General features: G+C 43.0%; 1 protein-coding gene across 1 annotated transcript in view; it reads right to left on the reverse strand.

The window, feature by feature from the left end:
* Positions 1-23,142, reverse strand: part of LOC127928046 (sodium/hydrogen exchanger 5-like) — a 113,040-nt gene extending 89,898 nt beyond the window's left edge. Inside the window, 1 exon segment of the mRNA XM_052514947.1 lies at positions 22,509-23,142. Within this exon segment, the coding sequence (XP_052370907.1) occupies positions 22,509-22,878 (370 nt within the window). The 5' untranslated portion in view covers positions 22,879-23,142.
* Positions 23,143-24,119: the final 977 nt, after the last annotated feature.

A 24,119-nucleotide genomic window follows, 5' to 3' on the forward strand; every position in this document is an offset into this window, starting at 1 on the left:
CACTGAAAATAAGAATTTGTTCTTAACTGATCTTAATAAAGGTAAAATAAATAGGTACATCTGACCAGGTCCCATAAAGCACTACACCTGACCAGGTCCCATAATGCACTACACCTGACCAGGTCCCATAATGCACTACATCTGACCAGGTCCCATAATGCACTACATCTGACCAGGTCCCATAATGCACTACATCTGACCAGGTCGCATAATGCACTACATCTGACCAGGTCCCATAATGCACTACACCTGACCAGGTCCCATAATGCACTACATCTGACCAGGTCCCATAATGCACTACACCAGACCAGGTCCCATAATGCACTACATCTGACCAGGTCCCATAATGCACTACATCTGACCAGGTCCCATAATGCACTACACCTGACCAGGTCCCATAATGCACTACATCTGACCAGGTCCCATAATGCACTACACATCTGACCAGGTCCCATAATGCACTACATCTGACCAGGTCCCATAATGCACTACATCTGACCAGGTCCCATAATGCACTACATTTGACCAGGTCCCATAATGCACTACATCTGACCAGGTCCCATAATGCACTACATTTGACCAGGTCCCATAATGCACTACACCTGACCAGGTCCCATAATGCACTACATCTGACCAGGTCCCATAATGCACTACATCTGACCAGGTCCCATAATGCACTACATCTGACCAGGTCCCATAATGCACTACATCTGACCAGGTCGCATAATGCACTACATCTGACCAGGTCCCATAATGCACTACACCTGACCAGGTCCCATAATGCACTACATCTGACCAGGTCCCATAATGCACTACACCAGACCAGGTCCCATAATGCACTACATCTGACCAGGTCCCATAATGCACTACATCTGACCAGGTCCCATAATGCACTACACCTGACCAGGTCCCATAATGCACTACATCTGACCAGGTCCCATAATGCACTACATCTGACCAGGTCCCATAATGCACTACATCTGACCAGGTCCCATAATGCACTACATCTGACCAGGTCCCATAATGCACTACATCTGACCAGGTCCCATAATGCACTACATCTGACCAGGTCCCATAATGCACTACATCTGACCAGGTCCCATAATGCACTACATCTGACCAGGTCCCATAATGCACTACATCTGACCAGGTCCCATAATGCACTACACCTGACCAGGTCCCATAATGCACTACATCTGACCAGGTCCCATAATGCACTACATCTGACCAGGTCCCATAATGCACTACACCTGACCAGGTCCCATAATGCACTACACCTGACTAGGTCCCATAATGCACTACACCTGACTAGGTCACATAATGCACTACACCTGACCAGGTCCCATAATGCACTACATATGACCACGTCCCATAATGCACTACATCTGACCAGGTCCCATAATGCACTACACCTGACTAGGTCCCATAATGCACCACATCTGACCAGGTCCCATAATGCACTACATCTGACCAGGTCCCATAATGCACTACATCTGACCAGGTCCCATAATGCACTACAGGGAGAAACACTACAGGGAGAAACACTACAGGGAGAGAGAGGGAGAAACACTGCAGGGAGAAACACTACAGGGAGAGAGAGGGAGAAACACTACAGGGAGAGAGAGGGAGAAACACTACAGGGAGAAACACTACAGGGAGAAACACTACAGGGAGAAACACTACAGGGAGAGAGAGGGAGAAACACTACAGGGAGAGAGAGGGAGAAACACTACAGGGAGAAACACTACAGGGAGAAACACTACAGTGAGAGAGAGGGAGAAACACTACAGGGAGAGAGAGGGAGAAACACTACAGGGAGAAACACTACAGGGAGAAACACTACAGGGAGAGAGAGGGAGAGACACTACAGGGAGAGAGAGGGAGAAACACTACAGGGAGAAACACTACAGGGAGAAACACTACAGGGAGAGAGAGGGAGAGACACTACAGGGAGAGAGAGGGAGAAACACTACAGGGAAAAACACTACAGGGAGAAACACTACAGTGAGAGAGAGGGAGAATCACTACAGGGAGAGAGAGGGAGAAACACTACAGGGAGAAACACTACAGGGAGAAACACTACAGGGAGAGAGAGGGAGAGACACGACAGGGAGAGAGAGGGAGAAACACTACAGGGAGAGAGAGGGAGAAACACTATAGGGAGAGAGAGGGAGAAACACTACAGGGAGAAACACTACAGGGAGAAACACTACAGGGAGAAACACTACAGGGAGAAACACTACAGGGAGAGAGAGGGAGAAACACTACAGGGAGAGATAGGGAGAAACACTACAGGGAGAGAGAGGGAGAAACACAGCAGGGAGAAACACTACAGGGAGAGAGAGAGAAACACTACAGGGAGAAACACTACAGGGAGAAACTACAGGGAGAAACACTACAGGGAGAAACACTACAGGGAGAGAGAGGGAGAAACACTACAGGGAGAAACACTGCAGGTAGAGACACTACAGGGAGAAACACTACAGGGAGAAACACTACAGTGAGAAACACTACAGGGAGAAACACTACAGTGAGAAACACTACAGTGAGAAACACGACAGGGAGAGAGAGGGAGAAACACTACAGGGAGAGAGAGGGAGAAACACAGCAGGGAGAAACACTACAGGGAGAGAGAGAGAAACACTACAGGGAGAAACACAACAGGGAGAAACACTACAGGGAGAAACACTACAGGGAGAGAGAGGGAGAAACACTACAGGGAGAAACACTACAGGGAGAAACACTACAGGGAGAAACACTACAGGGAGAAACACTACAGGGAGAGAGAGGGAGAAACACTACAGGGAGAGAGAGGGAGAAACACTACAGGGAGAGAGAGGGAGAAACACTACAGGGAGAGAGAGGGAGAAACACTACAGGGAGAGAGAGGGAGAAACACTACATGGAGAAACACTACAGGGAGAAACACTACAGGGAGAGAGAGGGAGAAACACTACATGGAGAAACACTACAGGGAGAAACACTACAGGGAGAGAGAGGGAGAAACACTACAGGGAGAGAGAGGGAGAAACACTACAGGGAGAGAGAGGGAGAAACACTACAGGGAGAAACACTACAGGGAGAAACACTACAGGGAGAAACACTACAGGGAGAAACACTACAGGGAGAAACACTACAGGGAGAAACACTACAGGGAGAGAGAGGGAGAAACACTACAGGGAGAGAGAGGGAGAAACACTACAGGGAGAGAGAGGGAGAAACACTACAGGGAAAAACACTACAGGGAGAAACACTACAGGGAGAAACACTACAGGGAGAGAGAGGGAGAAACACTACAGGGAGAAACACTACAGGGAGAGAGAGGGAGAAACACTACAGGGAGAAACACTACAGGGAGAAACACTACAGGGAGAGAGAGGGAGAAACACTGCAGGGAGAAACACTACAGGGAGAAACACTACAGGGAGAAACACTACAGGGAGAAACACTACAGGGAGAAACACTACAGGGAGAAACACTACAGGGAGAAAGAGGGAGAAACAGGAGAGAGGGAGAAACACTACAGGGAGAAACAGACAGGGAGAGAGGGAGAAACACTACAGGGAGAGAGAGGGAGAAACACTACAGGGAGAAACACTACAGGGAGAGAGAGGGAGAAACACTACAGGGAGAGAGAGGGAGAAACACTACAGGGAGAAACACTACAGGGAGAGAGAGGGAGAAACACTACAGGGAGAGAGAGGGAGAAACACTACAGGGAGAGAGAGGGAGAAACACTACAGGGAGAAACACTACAGGGAGAGAGAGGGAGAAACACTACAGGGAGAAACACTACAGGGAGAGAGAGGGAGAAACACTACAGGGAGAGAGAGGGAGAAACACTACAGGGAGAAACACTACAGGGAGAGAGAGGGAGAAACACTACAGGGAGAGAGAGGGAGAAACACTACAGGGAGAGAGAGGGAGAAACACTACAGGGAGAAACACTACAGGGAGAAACACTACAGGGAGAAACACTACAGGGAGAGAGAGGGAGAAACACAGGGACAGGGAGAAACACTACAGGGAGAGAGAGGGAGAAACACTACAGGGAGAAACACTACAGGGAGAAACACTACAGGGAGAGAGAGGGAGAAACACTGCAGGGAGAGAGAGGGAGAAACACTACAGGGAGAGAGAGGGAGAAACACTACAGGGCGAGAGAGGGAGAAACACTACAGGGAGAGAGAGGGAGAAACACTACAGGGAGAGAGAGGGAGAAACACTACAGGGAGAGAGAGGGAGAAACACTACAGGGAGAGAGAGGGAGAAACACTACAGGGAGAAACACTACAGGGAGAAACACTACAGGGAGAAACACTACAGGGAGAGAGACGGAGAAACACTACAGGGAGAGAGAGGGAGAAACACTACAGGGAGAAACACTACAGGGAGAGAGAGGGAGAAACACTACAGGGAGAGAGAGGGAGAAACACTACAGGGAGAAACACTACAGGGAGAAACACTACAGGGAGAAAGAGGGAGAAACACTACAGGGAGAAACACTACAGGGGGAGAGAGGGAGAAACACTACAGGGAGAGAGAGGGAGAAACACTACAGGGAGAAACACTACAGGGAGAAACACTACAGGGAGAAACACTACAGGGAGAGAGAGGGAGAAACACTACAGGGAGAGAGAGGGAGAAACATTACAGGGAGAGAGAGGGAGAAACACTACAGGGAGAAACACTACAGGGAGAAACACTACAGGGGGAGAGGGAGAAACACTACAGGGGGAGAGGGAGAAACACTACAGGGGGAGAGGGAGAAACACTACAGGGGGAGAGGGAGAAACACTACAAGGAGAGAGAGGGAGAAACAGAGAGATGATAGAGGGACAGAGAGAGAGGATAGAGGGACAGAGAGAGAGGATAGAGGGACAGAGAGAGAGGATAGAGAGAGAGGATAGAGGGACAGAGAGAGAGAATAGAGAGAGAGGATAGAGGGACAGAGATGCAAGATAGAGGGACAGAGAGAGGATAGAGGGACAGGGAGAGAGGATAGAGAGAGAGGATAGAGGGACAGAGAGGGAGGATAGAGAGAGAAGATAGAGGGACAGAGATGCAGGATAGAGGGACAGAGAGAGGATAGAGGGACAGAGAGAGAAGATAGAGAGAGAGGATAGAGGGACAGAGAGAGAAGATAGAAAGAGAGGATAGAGGGACAGAGAGAGGATAGAGGGACAGAGAGAGGGGATAGAGAGAGAGGATGGAGGGAAAGAGAGAGAGGATGGAGGGAAAGAGAGAGAGGATAGAGGGACAGAGAGAGAGGATAGAGGGACAGAGAGAGAGAGGATGGAGGGACAGAGAGAGAGAGGATGGAGGGACAGAGAGAGAGAGAGGATAGAGGGACAGAGAGAGAGAGAGGATAGAGGGACAGAGAGAGAGAGAGGATAGAGGGATAGAGGGACAGAGAGAGAGAGGATAGAGGGACAGAGAGAGAGAGGATAGAGGGACAGAGAGAGAGAGGATAGAGGGACAGAGAGAGAGAGAGGATAGAGGGACAGAGAGAGAGAGGATAGAGGGACAGAGAGAGAGAGAGGATAGAGGGACAGAGAGAGAGAGAGGATAGAGGGACAGAGAGAGAGAGAGGATAGAGGGACAGAGAGAGAGAGAGGATAGAGGGACAGAGAGAGAGAGGATAGAGGGACAGAGAGAGAGAGGATAGAGGGACAGAGGATAGAGGGACAGAGAGAGAGAGAGGATAGAGGGACAGAGAGAGAGAGGATAGAGAGAGAGGATAGAGGGACAGAGAGAGAGGATAGAGGGACAGAGAGAGAGGATGGAGGGAAAGAGAGAGGGGATAGAGAGAGAGGATAGAGGGACAGAGAGAGAGGATAGAGGGACAGAGAGAGAGAGGATAGAGGGACAGAGAGAGAGAGGATAGAGGGACAGAGAGAGAGAGGATAGAGAGAGAGGATAGAGGGACAGAGAGAGAGGATAGAGGGACAGAGAGAGAGGATGGAGGGAAAGAGAGAGGGGATAGAGGGAAAGAGAGAGGGGATAGAGGGACAGAGAGAGAGGATGGAGGGAAAGAGAGAGGGGACAGAGAGAGAGGATAGAGGGACAGAGAGAAGAGAGGATAGAGGGACAGAGAGAGAGAGGATAGAGGGACAGAGAGAGAGGATAGAGGGACAGAGAGAGAGGATAGGGGATAGAGGGACAGAGAGAGAGGATGGAGGGACAGAGAGAGAGGATAGAGGGACAGAGAGAGAGAGGATAGAGGGACAGAGAGAGAGAGGATAGAGGGACAGAGAGGATAGAGGGACAGAGAGAGAGGATAGAGGGACAGAGAGAGAGGATAGAGGGACAGAGAGAGAGAGAGGATAGAGGGACAGAGAGAGAGGAGAGGGACAGAGAGAGAGGACAGAGGGACAGAGAGAGAGGATAGAGGGACAGAGAGAGAGGATAGAGGGACAGAGAGAGAGGATAGAGGGACAGAGAGAGAGGATAGAGGGACAGAGAGAGAGGATGGAGGGAAAGAGAGAGGGGATAGAGAGAGAGGATAGAGGGACAGAGAGAGAGGATAGAGGGACAGAGAGAGAGGATAGAGGGACAGAGAGAGAGAGAGGATAGAGGGACAGAGAGAGAGAGAGGATAGAGGGACAGAGAGAAAGGACAGAGGGACAGAGAGAGAGGATAGAGGGACAGAGAGAGAGAGAGGATAGAGGGACAGAGAGAAAGGACAGAGGGACAGAGAGAGAGGACAGAGGGACAGAGAGAGAGGATAGAGGGACAGAGAGAGAGGATAGAGGGACAGAGAGAGAGAGAGGATAGAGGGACAGAGAGAAAGGACAGAGGGACAGAGAGAGAGGATAGAGGGACAGAGAGAGAGGATAGAGGGACAGAGAGAGAGAGAGAGTTGACATATTGAAGGAGCTGCTAGTCCCATAGTTTGGGTGTGTCTGGCAGCTAAACAATTATTTGTTTTTCTTATCTCTTACCTTTGTTTAGGTATTTTTCTGAAAACTGCATTGTTGGGCTTGTAAGTAAACATTTCACTGTAAGCTCTACACCTGTTGTATTCGGAGACGCTAGTAGTACTGGTACAGTAGAAATGGTAGTAGTATTGGTACAGTAGAGATGGTAGTAGTATTGGTACTGGTACAGTAGAGATGGTAGTAGTATTGGTACAGTAGAGATGGTAGTAGTATTGGTACAGTAGAGATGGTAGTAATAATAATAATAATAATAATATATGCCATTTAGCAGAGTATTGGTACAGTAGAGATGGTAGTAGTATTGGTACTGGTACAGTAGAGATGGTAGTAGTATCGGTACAGTAGAGATGGTAGTAGTATTGGTACAGTAGAGATGGTAGTAGTACTGGTACAGTAGAGATGGTAGTAGTATTGGTACAGTAGAGATGGTAGTAGTATTGGTACAGTAGAGATGGTAGTAGTATTGGTACAGTAGAGATGGTAGTAGTATTGGTACTGGTACAGTAGAGATGGTAGTAGTATTGGTACAGTAGAGATGGTAGTAGTATTGGTACAGTAGAGATGGTAGTAGTATTGGTACAGTAGAGATGGTAGTAGTATTGGTACAGGAGAGATGGTAGTAGTATTGGTACAGTAGAGATGGTAGTAGTATTGGTACTGGTACAGTAGAGATGGTAGTAGTATCGGTACAGTAGAGATGGTAGTAGTATTGGTACAGTAGAGGTGGTAGTAGTATTGGTACTGGTACAGTAGAGATGGTAGTAGTATTGGTACAGTAGAGATGGTAGTAGTATTGGTACAGTATAGATGGTAGTAGTATTGGTACAGTAGAGATGGTAGTAGTATTGGTATTGGTACAGTAGAGGTGGTAGTAGTATTGGTACAGTAGAGATGGCAGTAGTATTGGTATTGGTACAGTAGAGGTGGTAGTAGTATTGGTACAGTAGAGATGGCAGTAGTATTGGTACAGTAGAGATGGTAGTAGTATTGGTACAGTAGACGTGGTAGAAAGTATTGGTACAGTAGAGATGGTAGTAGTATTGGTACAGGTGCAGGAGAGATGGTAGTAGTATTGGTACAGGTACAGTAGAGATGGCAGTAGTATTGGTACTGGTACAGTAGAGATGGTAGTAGTATTGCTACAGTAGAGATGGTAGTAGTATTGGTACAGTAGAGATGGTAGTAGTATTGGTACAGTAGAGATGGTAGTAGTACTGGTACAGTAGAGATGGTAGTAGTACTGGTACAGTAGAGATGGTAGTAGTATTGGTACAGTAGAGATGGTAGTAGTATTGGTACTGGTACAGTAGAGATGGTAGTAGTATTGGTACAGTAGAGATGGTAGTAGTATTGGTATTGGTACAGTAGAGATGGTAGTAGTATTGGTACAGTAGAGATGGTAGTAGTATTGGTACTGGTACAGTAGAGATGGTAGTAGTATTGGTACAGTAGAGATGGTAGTAGTATTGGTACTGGTACAGTAGAGATGGTAGTAGTATTGGTACAGTAGAGATGGTAGTAGTATTGGTACAGTAGAGATGGTAGTAGTATTGGTACAGTAGAGATGGTAGTAGTATTGGTACTGGTACAGTAGAGATGGTAGTAGTATTGGTACAGTAGAGATGGTAGTAGTATTGGTACTGGTACAGTAGAGATGGTAGTAGTATTGGTACAGTAGAGATGGTAGTAGTATTGGTACAGTAGAGATGGTAGTAGTATTGGTACAGTAGAGATGGTAGTAGTACTGGTACAGTAGAGATGGTAGTAGTACTGGTACAGTAGAGATGGTAGTAGTATTGGTACAGTAGAGATGGTACTAGTATTGGTACAGGTACAGTGGAGATGGTACTAGTATTGGTACAGTAGAGATGGTAGTAGTATTGGTACAGGTACAGTGGAGATGGTACTAGTATTGGTACAGTAGAGATGGTACTAGTATTGGTACAGGTACAGTAGAGATGGTACTAGTATTGGTACAGGTACAGTGGAGATGGTACTAGTATTGGTACAGTAGAGATGGTAGTAGTATTGGTACAGGTACAGTAGAGATGGTAGTAGTATTGGTACAGTAGAGATGGTAGTAGTACAGGTACAGTAGAGATGGTAGTAGTATTGGTACAGTAGAGATGGTAGTAGTACAGGTACAGTAGAGATGGTAGTAGTATTGGTACAGTAGAGATGGTAGTAGTACTGGTACAGTAGAGATGGTAGTAGTACTGGTACAGTAGAGATGGTAGTAGTACTGGTACAGTAGAGATGGTAGTAGTACTGGTACAGTAGAGATGGTATTGGTACAGTAGAGATGGTAGTAGTACTGGTACAGTAGAGATGGTAGTAGTACTGGTACAGTAGAGATGGTAGTGGTACTGGTACAGTAGAGATGGTAGTATTATTGGTACAGTAGAGATGGTAGTAGTATTGGTACAGTAGAGATGGTAGTAGTACTGGTACAGTAGAGATGGTAGTAGTATTGGTACAGTAGAGATGGTAGTAGTACTGGTACAGTAGAGATGGTAGTAGTACTGGTACAGTAGAGATGGTAGTAGTATTGGTACTGGTACAGTAGAGGTGGTAGTAGTATTGGTACAGTAGAGATGGTAGTAGTACTGGTACAGTAGAGATGGTACTAGTATTGGTACTGGTACAGTAGAGATGGTAGTAGTATTGGTACAGTAGAGATGGTAGTGGTATTGGTACAGTAGAGATGGTAGTAGTATTGGTACAGTAGAGATGGTTGTAGTACTGGTACAGTAGAGATGGTAGTAGTATTGCGTACAGTAGAGATGGTAGTAGTATTGGTACAGTAGAGATGGTAGTAGTATTGCTACAGTAGAGATGGTAGTAGTATTGGTACAGTAGAGATGGTAGTAGTATTGGTATTGGTACAGTAGAGATGGTAGTAGTATTGCTACAGTAGAGATGGTAGTAGTATTGGTATTGGTACAGTAGAGATGGTAGTAGTACTGGTACAGTAGAGATGGTAGTAGTATTGGTACAGTAGAGATGGTAGTAGTATTGGTACAGTAGAGATGGTAGTAGTATTGGTACAGTAGAGATGGTAGTAGTATTGGTACAGTAGAGATGGTAGTAGTATTGCTACAGTAGAGATGGTAGTAGTATTGGTACAGTAGAGATGGTAGTAGTATTGGTACAGTAGAGATGGTAGTAGTATTGGTACAGTAGAGATGGTAGTAGTATTGCTACAGTAGAGATGGTAGTAGTATTGCTACAGTAGAGATGGTAGTAGTATTGCTACAGTAGAGATGGTAGTAGTATTGGTACAGTAGAGATGGTAGTAGTATTGGTATTGGTACAGTAGAGATGGTAGTAGTATTGCTACAGTAGAGATGGTAGTAGTACTGGTACAGTAGAGATGGTAGTAGTACTGGTACAGTAGAGATGGTAGTAGTATTGGTACAGTAGAGATGGTAGTAGTATTGGTACAGTAGAGATGGTAGTAGTATTGCTACAGTAGAGATGGTAGTAGTATTGCTACAGTAGAGATGGTAGTAGTATTGCTACAGTAGAGATGGTAGTAGTATTGGTACAGTAGAGATGGTAGTAGTATTGGTATTGGTACAGTAGAGATGGTAGTAGTATTGGTACAGTAGAGATGGTAGTAGTATTGGTAGTGGTACAGTAGAGATGGTAGTAGTACTGGTACAGTAGAGATGGTAGTAGTACTGGTACAGTAGAGATGGTAGTGGTATTGGTACAGTAGAGATGGTAGTAGTATTGGAACAGTAGAGATGGTAGTAGTATTGGAACAGTAGAGATGGTAGTAGTATTGGTACAGTAGAGATGGTAGTAGTATTGGTACAGTAGAGATGGTAGTAGTATTGGTACAGTAGAGATGGTAGTAGTATTGGTACTGGTACAGTAGAGATGGTAGTAGTACTGGTACAGTAGAGATGGTAGTAGTAGTAGTATTGGTACAGTAGAGATGGTAGTAGTATTGGTACAGTAGAGATGGTAGTAGTATTGGTACAGTAGAGATGGTAGTGGTATTGGTACAGTAGAGATGGTAGTAGTATTGGTACTGGTACAGTAGAGATGGTAGTAGTATTGGTACAGTAGAGATGGTAGTAGTATCGGTACAGTAGAGATGGTAGTAGTATTGCTACAGTAGAGATGGTAGTGGTATTGGTACAGTAGAGATGGTAGTAGTATTGGTACAGTAGAGATGGTAGTAGTATTGGTACTGGTACAGTAGAGATGGTACTAGTATTGGTACAGTAGAGATGGTAGTAGTATTGGTACAGTAGAGATGGTAGTAGTATTGGTACAGTAGAGATGGTAGTAGTATTGGTACAGTAGAGATGGTAGTAGTATTGGTACAGTAGAGATGGTAGTAGTATTGGTACAGTAGAGATGGTACTAGTACTGGTACAGTAGAGTATTGACCACTATGATGTCAGAGACCACTGTGATGTCAGAGACCACTGTGATGTCAGAGACCATTATAATGTCAGAGACCACTATAATGTCAGAGACCACTATGATGTCAGAGACCACTATGATGTCAGAGACTACAATAATGTCAGAGACCACTGTGATGTCAGAGACTACAATAATGTCAGAGACCACTGTGATGTCAGAGACCACTGTGATGTCAGAGACCACTATGATGTCAGAGACCACTATGATGTCAGAGACCACTGTGATGTCAGAGACCACTGTGATGTCAGAGACCACTGTGATGTCAGAGACCACTGTGATGTCAGAGACCACTGTGATGTCAGAGACCACTATAATGTCAGAGACCACTGTGATGTCAGAGACCACTGTGATGTCAGAGACCACTGTGATGTCAGAGACCACTATAATGTCAGAGACCACTATAATGTCAGAGACCACTGTGATGTCAGAGACCACTGTGATGTCAGAGACCACTGTGATGTCAGAGACCACTATAATGTCAGAGACCACTATAATGTCAGAGACCACTATAATGTCAGAGACCACTGTGATGTCAGAGACCACTGTGATGTCAGAGACCACTGTGATGTCAGAGACCACTATAATGTCAGAGACCACTATAATGTCAGAGACCACTGTGATGTCAGAGACCACTGTGATGTCAGAGACCACTGTGATGTCAGAGACCACTGTGATGTCAGAGACCACTGTGATGTCAGAGACCACTATAATGTCAGAGACCACTGTAATGTCAGAGACCACTGTGATGTCAGAGACAAATGTGATGTCAGAGACCACTGTGATGTCAGAGACAAATGTGATGTCAGAGACAAATGTGATGTCAGAGACTACTATTATGTCAGAGACCACTGTGATGTCAGAGACCACTATGATGTCAGAGACCACTGTGATGTCAGAGACCACTATAATGTCAGAGACCACTATAATGTCAGAGACCACTATGACGTCAGAGACCACTGTGATGTCAGAGACCACTGTGATGTCAGAGACCACTATAATGTCAGAGACCACTGTGATGTCAGAGACCACTGTGATGTCAGAGACCACTGTGATGTCAGAGACCACTGTGATGTCAGAGACCACTATGATGTCAGAGACCACTATGATGTCAGAGACCACTATGATGTCAGAGACCACTATGATGTCAGAGACCACTGTGATGTCAGAGACCACTGTGATGTCAGAGACCACTGTGATGTCAGAGACCACTGTGATGTCAGAGACCACTATAATGTCAGAGACCACTGTGATGTCAGAGACCACTGTGATGTCAGAGACCACTGTGATGTCAGAGACCACTGTGATGTCAGAGACCACTGTGATGTCAGAGACCACTGTGATGTCAGAGACCACTGTGATGTCAGAGACCACTATGATGTCAGAGACCACTATGATGTCAGAGACCACTATGATGTCAGAGACCACTGTGATGTCAGAGACCACTGTGATGTCAGAGACCACTGTGATGTCAGAGACCACTATGATGTCAGAGACCACTATGATGTCAGAGACCACTATGATGTCAGAGACCACTGTGATGTCAGAGACCACTGTGATGTCAGAGACCACTGTGATGTCAGAGACCACTATGATGTCAGAGACCACTATGATGTCAGAGACCACTATGATGTCAGAGACCACTATGATGTCAGAGACCACTATGTTCTCAACCAGAACATTCCAGGTGTAGTTGGTTGACAGAATGCCAAGCGTGGGCAAAGCTGTCATCAAAGGTAAGGGTTGCTACTTTGAACCTTTCGGTTACCAGTCCAACGCTCTAACCACAAGGCTACCCTGCCGCCCGTTGTGTAGTGATGTCATCACTATTATTCTACAATGGAGAAAATAGTTTAAAAAAAAAATGGAATGAGTAGGTGCAAACATTTGTGTGGTGTGTGTGTGTGTGTGTGTGTGTGTGTGTGTGTGTGTGTGTGTGTGTGTGTATAAAACCATTAATTCTTGAAGAATATAATTTATACATGCTTATTGAGCTTAGTTCAACTGTTAAACTCCAACCCAGAATATAAACTGTTTTTCTCCAATGTTTGTAAACAAAGTAAATGTAAACAAACACTGGTCAGTCCTGTATAGCCTCATAACATGGTTATAACTATAATGTTGATATCATGGATGGTCAGTCCTGTATAGCCTCATAACATGGTTATAACTATAATGTTGATATCATGGATGGTCAGTCCTGTATAGCCTCATAACATGGTTATAACTATAATATTGATATAATGGAATGGTCGGTCATTGTATCCACAGCTCTGTCTGTTTAATCTGAGAGTGGTTACATTTCTCCAGGCCCCATCCTTCAGCGTTTTACCAAAACAGAGGCGGGGCGTCCGTTTTGTTATTTCCCCTTTAAACAGCTGCATTTTATCAAGATATCAAAGTGTCACCAACAAAAAGGTAAATCAGAGGTCTATATAGCAAATGCAGCACATGACATTCATTTATCACATGTAAAATAGCACTTTTCAGTCGCGCTCAAAGGCTGCCAATCCATGAACAAAGCGTTTATTTTTTTTTATTAACCCGAATCAACGAGCCTCAATCAGTTGTCCATGACAACAAAATCACAAACAACAAGAGTCGGGCTGTGTACCGTTCGTCGTACTGTTCAGTAGCGCTCAACGCGTTTATTTATTTATATTTTATCAACGTTATAACTAGCCCCAATCAACATTATATTTGTTGATATCATGGATGGTCAGTCCTTATAGCCTATATGGTTATAACCATATCATTGATATAATGGAATTGGTCAATCAGCTCTGTCCATTACATCAAAACATTTCTCATAAACAGCTTACCAAAACACCATTACATCTAGAAGGACTTCTCTATAAATACCCAGCTGACCATTACATCTAGAAGGACTTCTCTATAAATACCCAGCTGACCATTACATCTAGAAGGACTTCTATAAATACCCAGCTGACCATTACATCTAGAAGGACTTTTCTATAAATACCCAGCTGACCATTACATCTAGAAGGACTTCTCTATAAATACCCAGCTGACCATTACATTAGAAGGACTTCTCTATAAATACCCAGCTGACCATTACATCTAGAAGGACTTCTCTATAAATACCCAGCTGACCATTACATCTAGAAGGACTTCTCTATAAATACCCAGCTGACCATTACATCTAGAAGGACTTCTCTATAAATACCCAGCTGACCATTACATCTAGAAGGACTTCTCTATAAATACCCAGCTGACCATTACATCTAGAAGGACTTCTCTATAAATACCCAGCTGACCATTACATCTAGAAGGACTTCTCTATAAATACCCAGCTGACCATTACATCTAGAAGGACTTCTCTATAAATACCCAGCTGACCATTACATCTAGAAGGACTTCTCTATAAATACCCAGCTGACCATTACATCTAGAAGGACTTCTCTAGCTGACCATTACATCTAGAAGGACTTCTCTATAAATACCTAGCTGACCATTACATCTAGAAGGACTTCTCTATAAATACCCAGCTGACCATTACATCTAGAAGGACTTCTCTATAAATACCCAGCTGACCATTACATCTAGAAGGACTTCTCTATAAATACCCAGCTGACCATTACATCTAGAAGGACTTCTCTATAAATACCCAGCTGACCATTACATCTAGAAGGACTTCTCTATAAATACCCAGCTGACCATTACATCTAGAAGGACTTCTCTATAAATACCCAGCTGACCATTACATCTAGAAGACTTCTCTATAAATACCCAGCTGACATCTCTCTATAAATACCCAGCTGACCATTACATCTAGAAGGACTTCTCTATAAATACCTAGCTGACCATTACATCTAGAAGGACTTCTCTATAAATACCCAGCTGACCATTACATCTAGAAGGACTTCTCTATAAATACCCAGCTGACCATTACATCTAGAAGGACTTCTCTATAAATACCCAGCTGACCATTACATCTAGAAGGACTTCTCTATAAATACCCAGCTGACCATTACATCTAGAAGGACTTCTCTATAAATACCCAGCTGACCATTACATCTAGAAGGACTTCTCTATAAATACCTAGCTGACCATTACATCTAGAAGGACTTCTCTATAAATACCTAGCTGACCATTACATCTAGAAGGACTTCTCTATAAATACCCAGCTGACCATTACATCTAGAAGGACTTCTCTATAAATACCCAGCTGACCATTACATCTAGAAACATCTCTATAAATACCCAGCTGACCATTACATCTAGAAGGACTTCTCTATAAATACCCAGCTGACCATTACATCTAGAAGGACTTCTCTATAAATACCCAGCTGACCATTACATCTAGAAGGACTTCTCTATAAATACCCAGCTGACCATTACATCTAGAAGGACTTCTCTATAAATACCCAGCTGACCATTACATCTAGAAGGACTTCTCTATAAATACCCAGCTGACCATTACATCTAGAAGGACTTCTCTATAAATACCCAGCTGACCATTACATCTAGAAGGACTTCTCTATAAATACCCAGCTGACCATTACATCTAGAAGGACTTCTCTATAAATACCCAGCTGACCATTACATCTAGAAGGACTTCTCTATAAATACCCAGCTGACCATTACATCTAGAAGGACTTCTCTATAAATACCCAGCTGACCATTACATCTAGAAGGACTTCTCTATAAATACCATCTAGAAGCTGACCATTACATCTAGAAGGACTTCTCTATAAATACCCAGCTGACCATTACATCTAGAAGGACTTCTCTATAAATACCCAGCTGACCATTACATCTAGAAGGACTTCTCTATAAATACCTAGCTGACCATTACATCTAGAAGGACTTCTCTATAAATACCATCAGCTGACCATTACATCTAGAAGGACTTCTCTATAAATACCCAGCTGACCATTACATCTAGAAGGACTTCTCTATAAATACCCAGCTGACCATTACATCTAGAAGGACTTCTCTATAAATACCCAGCTGACCATTACATCTAGAAGGACTTCTCTATAAATACCCAGCTGACCATTACATCTACATCTAGAAGGACTTCTCTATAAATACCCAGCTGACCATTACATCTAGAAGGACTTCTCTATAAATACCCAGCTGACCATTACATCTAGAAGGACTTCTCTATAAATACCCAGCTGACCATTACATCTAGAAGGACTTCTCTATAAATACCAGCTGACCATTACATCTAGAAGGACTTCTCTATAAATACCCAGCTGACCATTACATCTAGAAGGACTTCTCTATAAATACCTAGCTGACCATTACATCTAGAAGGACTTCTCTATAAATACCAGCTGACCATTACATCTAGAAGGACTTCTCTATAAATACCCAGCTGACCATTACATCTAGAAGGACTTCTCTATAAATACCCAGCTGACCATTACATCTAGAAGGACTTCTCTATAAATACCTAGCTGACCATTACATCTAGAAGGACTTCTCTATAAATACCCAGCTGACCATTACATCTAGAAGGACTTCTCTATAAATACCTAGCTGACCATTACATCTAGAAGGACTTCTCTATAAATACCCAGCTGACCATTACATCTAGAAGGACTTCTCTATAAATACCCAGCTGACCATTACATCTAGAAGGACTTCTCTATAAATACCTAGCTGACCATTACATCTAGAAGGACTTCTCTATAAATACCCAGCTGACCATTACATCTAGAAGGACTTCTCTATAAATACCCAGCTGACCATTACATCTAGAAGGACTTCTCTATAAATACCTAGCTGACCATTACATCTAGAAGGACTTCTCTATAAATACCTAGCTGACCATTACATCTAGAAGGACTTCTCTATAAATACCCAGCTGACCATTACATCTAGAAGGACTTCTCTATAAATACCCAGCTGACCATTACATCTAGAAGGACTTCTCTATAAATACCATTACATCAGACCATTACATCTGAGCTGACCATTACATCTAGAAGGACTTCTCTATAAATACCCAGCTGACCATTACATCTAGAAGGACTTCTCTATAAATACCCAGCTGACCATTACATCTAGAAGGACTCTATAAATACCCAGCTGACCATTATAAATACCCAGCTGACCATTACATCTAGAAGGACTTCTCTATAAATACCCAGCTGACCATTACATCTAGAAGGACTTCTCTATAAATACCTAGCTGACCATTACATCTAGAAGGACTTCTCTATAAATACCATCTAGAAGCTGACCATTACATCTAGAAGGACTTCTCTATAAATACCCAGCTGACCATTACATCTAGAAGGACTTCTCTATAAATACCCAGCTGACCATTACATCTAGAAGGACTTCTCTATAAATACCCAGCTGACCATTACATCTAGAAGGACTTCTCTATAAATACCATCTAGAAGCTGACCATTACATCTAGAAGGACTTCTCTATAAATACCCAGCTGACCATTACATCTAGAAGGACTTCTCTATAAATACCTAGCTGACCATTACATCTAGAAGGACTTCTCTATAAATACCTAGCTGACCATTACATCTAGAAGGACTTCTCTATAAATACCCAGCTGACCATTACATCTAGAAGGACTTCTCTATAAATACCCAGCTGACCATTACATCTAGAAGGACTTCTCTATAAATACCCAGCTGACCATTACATCTAGAAGGACTTAGAAGGACTTCTCATAAATACCAGCTGACCATTACATCTAGAAGGACTTCTCTATAAATACCCAGCTGACCATTACATCTAGAAGGACTTCTCTATAAATACCCAGCTGACCATTACATCTAGAAGGACTTCTCTATAAATACCCAGCTGACCATTACATCTAGAAGGACTTCTCTATAAATAGCTGACCATTACATCTAGAAGGACCTATAAATATAGCTGACCATTACATCTAGAAGGACTTCTCTATAAATACCTATAAATAGCTGACCATTACATCTAGAAGGACTTCTCTATAAATACCTAGCTGACCATTACATCTAGAAGGACTTCTCTATAAATACCCAGCTGACCATTACATCTAGAAGGACTTCTCTATAAATACCCAGCTGACCATTACATCTAGAAGGACTTCTCTATAAATACCTAGCTGACCATTACATCTAGAAGGACTTCTCTATAAATACCTAGCTGACCATTACATCTAGAAGGACTTCTCTATAAATACCTAGCTGACCATTACATCTAGAAGGACTTCTCTATAAATACCTAGCTGACCATTACATCTAGAAGGACTTCTCTATAAATACCAGACCATTACATCTAGAAGGACCATTACATCTAGAAGGACTTCTCTATAAATACCAGCTGACCATTACATCTAGAAGGACTTCTCTATAAATACCAGCTGACCATTACATCTAGAAGGACTTCTCTATAAATACCCAGCTGACCATTACATCTAGAAGGACTTCTCTATAAATACCCAGCTGACCATTACATCTAGAAGGACTTCTCTATAAATACCCAGCTGACCATTACATCTAGAAGGACTTCTCTATAAATACCAGCTGACCATTACATCTAGAAGGACTTCTCTATAAATACCTAGCTGACCATTACATCTAGAAGGACTTCATCTATAAATACCTAGCTGACCATTACATCTAGAAGGACTTCTCTATAAATACCCAGCTGACCATTACATCTAGAAGGACTTCTCTATAAATACCAGCTGACCATTACATCTAGAAGGACTTCTCTATAAATACCTAGCTGACCATTACATCTAGAAGGACTTCATCTATAAATACCCAGCTGACCATTACATCTAGAAGGACTTCTCTATAAATACCCAGCTGACCATTACATCTAGAAGGACATTACATCTAGAAGGACTATAAATACCTAGCTGACCATTACATCTAGAAGGACTTCTCTATAAATACCTAGCTGACCATTACATCTAGAAGGACATTACATCTATAAATACCCAGCTGACCATTACATCTAGAAGGACTATAAATTCTGACCATTACATCTAACTTCTCTATAAATACCCAGCTGACCATTACATCTAGAAGGACTTCTCTATAAATACCCAGCTGACCATTACATCTAGAAGGACTTCTCTATAAATACCCAGCTGACCATTACATCTAGAAGGACTTCTCTATAAATACCCAGCTGACCATTACATCTAGAAGGACTTCTCTATAAATACCCAGCTGACCATTACATCTAGAAGGACTTCTCTATAAATACCCAGCTGACCATTACATCTAGAAGGACTTCTCTATAAATACCCAGCTGACCATTACATCTAGAAGGACTTCTCTATAAATACCAGCTGACCATTACATCTAGAAGGACTTCTCTATAAATACCAGCTGACCATTACATCTAGAAGGACTTCTCTATAAATACCCAGCTGACCATTACATCTAGAAGGACTTCTCTATAAATACCCAGCTGACCATTACATCTAGAAGGACTTCTCTATAAATACCTAGCTGACCATTACATCTAGAAGGACTTCTCTATAAATACCCAGCTGACCATTACATCTAGAAGGACTTCTCTATAAATACCCAGCTGACCATTACATCTAGAAGGACTTCTCTATAAATACCTAGCTGACCATTACATCTAGAAGGACTTCTCTATAAATACCTAGCTGACCATTACATCTAGAAGCTGACCATTACATCTAGAAGGACTTCTATAAATACCTAGCTGACCATTACATCTAGAAGGACTTCTCTATAAATACCTAGCTGACCATTACATCTAGAAGGACTTCTCTATAAATACCTAGCTGACCATTACATCTAGAAGGACTTCTCTATAAATACCCAGCTGACCATTACATCTAGAAGGACTTCTCTATAAATACCTAGCTGACCATTACATCTAGAAGGACTTCTCTATAAATACCCAGCTGACCATTACATCTAGAAGGACTTCTCTATAAATACCTAGCTGACCATTACATCTAGAAGGACTTCTCTATAAATACCTAGCTGACCATTACATCTAGAAGGACTTCTCTATAAATACCCAGCTGACCATTACATCTAGAAGGACTTCTCTATAAATACCTAGCTGACCATTACATCTAGAAGGACTTCTCTATAAATACCCAGCTGACCATTACATCTGACCATTACATCTAGAAGGACTTCTCTATAAATACCTAGCTGACCATTACATCTAGAAGGACTTCTCTATAAATACCTAGCTGACCATTACATCTAGAAGGACTTCTCTATAAATACCTAGCTGACCATTACATCTAGAAGGACTTCTCTATAAATACCTAGCTGACCATTACATCTAGAAGGACTTCTCTATAAATACCCAGCTGACCATTACATCTAGAAGGACTTCTCTATAAATACCTAGCTGACCATTACATCTAGAAGGACTTCTCTATAAATACCCAGCTGACCATTACATCTAGAAGGACTTCTCTATAAATACCCAGCTGACCATTACATCTAGAAGGACTTCTCTATAAATACCTAGCTGACCATTACATCTAGAAGGACTTCTCTATAAATACCCAGCTGACCATTACATCTAGAAGGACTTCTCTATAAATACCCAGCTGACCATTACATCTAGAAGGACTTCTCTATAAATACCTAGCTGACCATTACATCTAGAAGGACTTCTCTATAAATACCAGCTGACCATTACATCTAGAAGGACTAAATACCCAGCTCTATAAATACCCAGCTGACCATTACATCTAGAAGGACTTCTCTATAAATACCCAGCTGACCATTACATCTAGAAGGACTTCTCTATAAATACCCAGCTGACCATTACATCTAGAAGGACTTCTCTATAAATACCTAGCTGACCATTACATCTAGAAGGAAGGACATTACATCTCTCTATAAATACCTAGCTGACCATTACATCTAGAAGGACTTCTCTATAAATACCCAGCTGACCATTACATCTAGAAGGACTTCTCTATAAATACCTAGCTGACCATTACATCTAGAAGGACTTCTCTATAAATACCCAGCTGACCATTACATCTAGAAGGACTTCTCTATAAATACCTAGCTGACCATTACATCTAGAAGGACTTCTCTATAAATACCTAGCTGACCATTACATCTAGAAGGACTTCTCTATAAATAAGCTGACATCTCTCTATAAATGACCATTACATCTAGAAGCTGACCATTACATCTAGAAGGACTTCTCTATAAATACCCAGCTGACCATTACATCTAGAAGGACTTCTCTATAAATCTATAAATACCTAGCTGACCATTACATCTAGAAGGACTTCTCTATAAATACCCAGCTGACCATTACATCTAGAAGGACTTCTCTATAAATACCCAGCTGACCATTACATCTAGAAGGACTTCTATAAATCTATAAATACCTATAAATAGCTGACCATTACATCTAGAAGGACTTCTCTATAAATACCCAGCTGACCATTACATCTAGAAGGACTTCTCTATAAATACCCAGCTGACCATTACATCTAGAAGGACTTCTCTATAAATACCTAGCTGACCATTAATCTAGAAGGACTTCCCAGCTGACCATTACATCTAGAAGGACTTCTCTATAAATACCCAGCTGACCATTACATCTAGAAGGACTTCTCTATAAATAAGCTGACCATTACATCTAGAAGGACTTCTCTATAAATACCCAGCTGACCATTACATCTAGAAGGACTTCTCTATAAATACCATTACCAGCTGACCATTACATCTAGAAGGACTTTCTATAAATACCTAGCTGACCATTACATCTAGAAGGACTTCTCTATAAATACCCAGCTGACCATTACATCTAGAAGGACTTCTCTATAAATACCTAGCTGACCATTACATCTAGAAGGACTTCTCTATAAATACCCAGCTGACCATTACATCTAGAAGGACTTCTCTATAAATACCTAGCTGACCATTACATCTAGAAGGACTTCTCTTTAGTGTCGCTGGTAAATTCCTGTTACATCGAACTTTAAGTTTAAAATAGTTTAAAATGGTCAAATAGACTAAAACAGCCCTTCATGTGTCATGGCCATATTTATAGGTTTTTGCTAAAATAGCTTTTATAGACTGCGGGATATGACAGAGATCCAATGGTTGCTTGGTAACTCGGTTATATGTCAGTACATTCAGATAATAGGGTCAGATGTCCCCCACTTACGGATTTTCGCGACGCTGGCCACCAGGATCCATATCGCGATAATGTAAGGCGTCTGAACGTAGCTCCATTCCCACTGCACCATCTGAAACCCCCCGCCGTGGCGGTGCGACTCCCCGCCGTCCTCCGTGGTCGCGGACGGTTCCTCGGCGGACCGGGCCAAGGCAATACCCGGCGAGGCATACTCCTCCCGGGGCTGAACCTGGAAGCGGTCTAGAGAGGTGGTCGGAGAAGCGGGTAGCGACGGACCGGGTTGTCCACCGCTACGCAGCTCCAGGTCCGGAAGAAACGACGCGTCTGTCGCGGGGAGGTCAGCCGCATCTTTACCGACTACCGAAAGCAGAAGGAGCACAGGCACACTGACGAGGAGCATCTTCCCGTTAAACTCACTCAGCCTCGCGTCATCTTCTATTCTCTTTTTATACACACCATCAAGGGGAGTACCGGAGGTAAGATAAGAAGGACGACGTAAGGGACGATACCTGTCACCGGTTTACAATATCAACAACACCCCTCTCTCTCTCTTTCACTCTCTCATTAAGCGGTACGCTGGCGGTAACACAGTCGAGCCTCTACCGGCTGGCATAGCCGATCTTGGCACGTGACCCAAACTCTAAGAACCGCTAGGACCGAGTCCCGTTAAAGAGCCATTACATGCGCACGGGCCACAGCAGTGTGCGGATCTAAGAGCTGTCAATGTATTGTTTTTAAAGAGGACTACTCCTGACTATCATTCTGTGAAAAATAACTGCTCCTGACTGTCATTCTGTGAAAAATAACTGCTCCTGACTATCATTCTGTGAAAAATAACTGCTCCTGACTATCATTCTGTGAAAAATAACTGCTCCTGACTATCATTCTGTGAAAAATAACTGCTCCTGACTATCATTCTGTGAAAAATAACTGCTCCTGACTGCAGCATTCTGTGAAAGATTACTACTCCTGACTATCATTCTGTGAAAGATAACTACTCCTGACCGTAGCATTCTGTGAAAGATGACTACTCCTGACCGTAGCATTCTGTGAAAGATTACTACTCCTGACTATCATTCTGTGAAAAATACCTGCTCCTGACTGCAGCATTCTGTGAAAGATGACTGCTCCTGACTATCATTCTGTGAAAAATAACTGCTCCTGACTGCAGCATTCTGTGAAAGATTACTACTCCTGACTATCATTCTGTGAAAGATGACTACTCCTGACCGTATCATTCTGTGAAAGACCACTACTCTTGACCGTAGCATTCTGTGAAAGATGAATACTCCTGAACGTAGCATTCTGTGAAAGATGACTACTCCTGACTATCATTCTGTTAAAGACCACTACTCCTGACCGTAGCATTCTATTAAAGACCACTACTCCTGACCGTAGCATTCTGTGAAAGATGACTACTCCTGACCGTAGCATTCTGTGAAAGACCACTATTATTCCTGACCGTAGCATTCTGTGAAAGACCACTATTCCTGACCGGAGCATTCTGTGAAAGACCACTACTCCTGACCGGAGCATTCTGTGAAAAACCACAACTCCTGACCGTAGCATTCTGTGAAAGATGACTACTCCTGACCGTAGCATTCTGTGAAAGACCACTACTCCTGACCGTAGCATTCTGTG

Source organism: Oncorhynchus keta, unplaced genomic scaffold, assembly GCF_023373465.1.
Source record: "Oncorhynchus keta strain PuntledgeMale-10-30-2019 unplaced genomic scaffold, Oket_V2 Un_scaffold_20273_pilon_pilon, whole genome shotgun sequence".
NCBI lineage: Eukaryota > Metazoa > Chordata > Actinopteri > Salmoniformes > Salmonidae > Oncorhynchus > Oncorhynchus keta.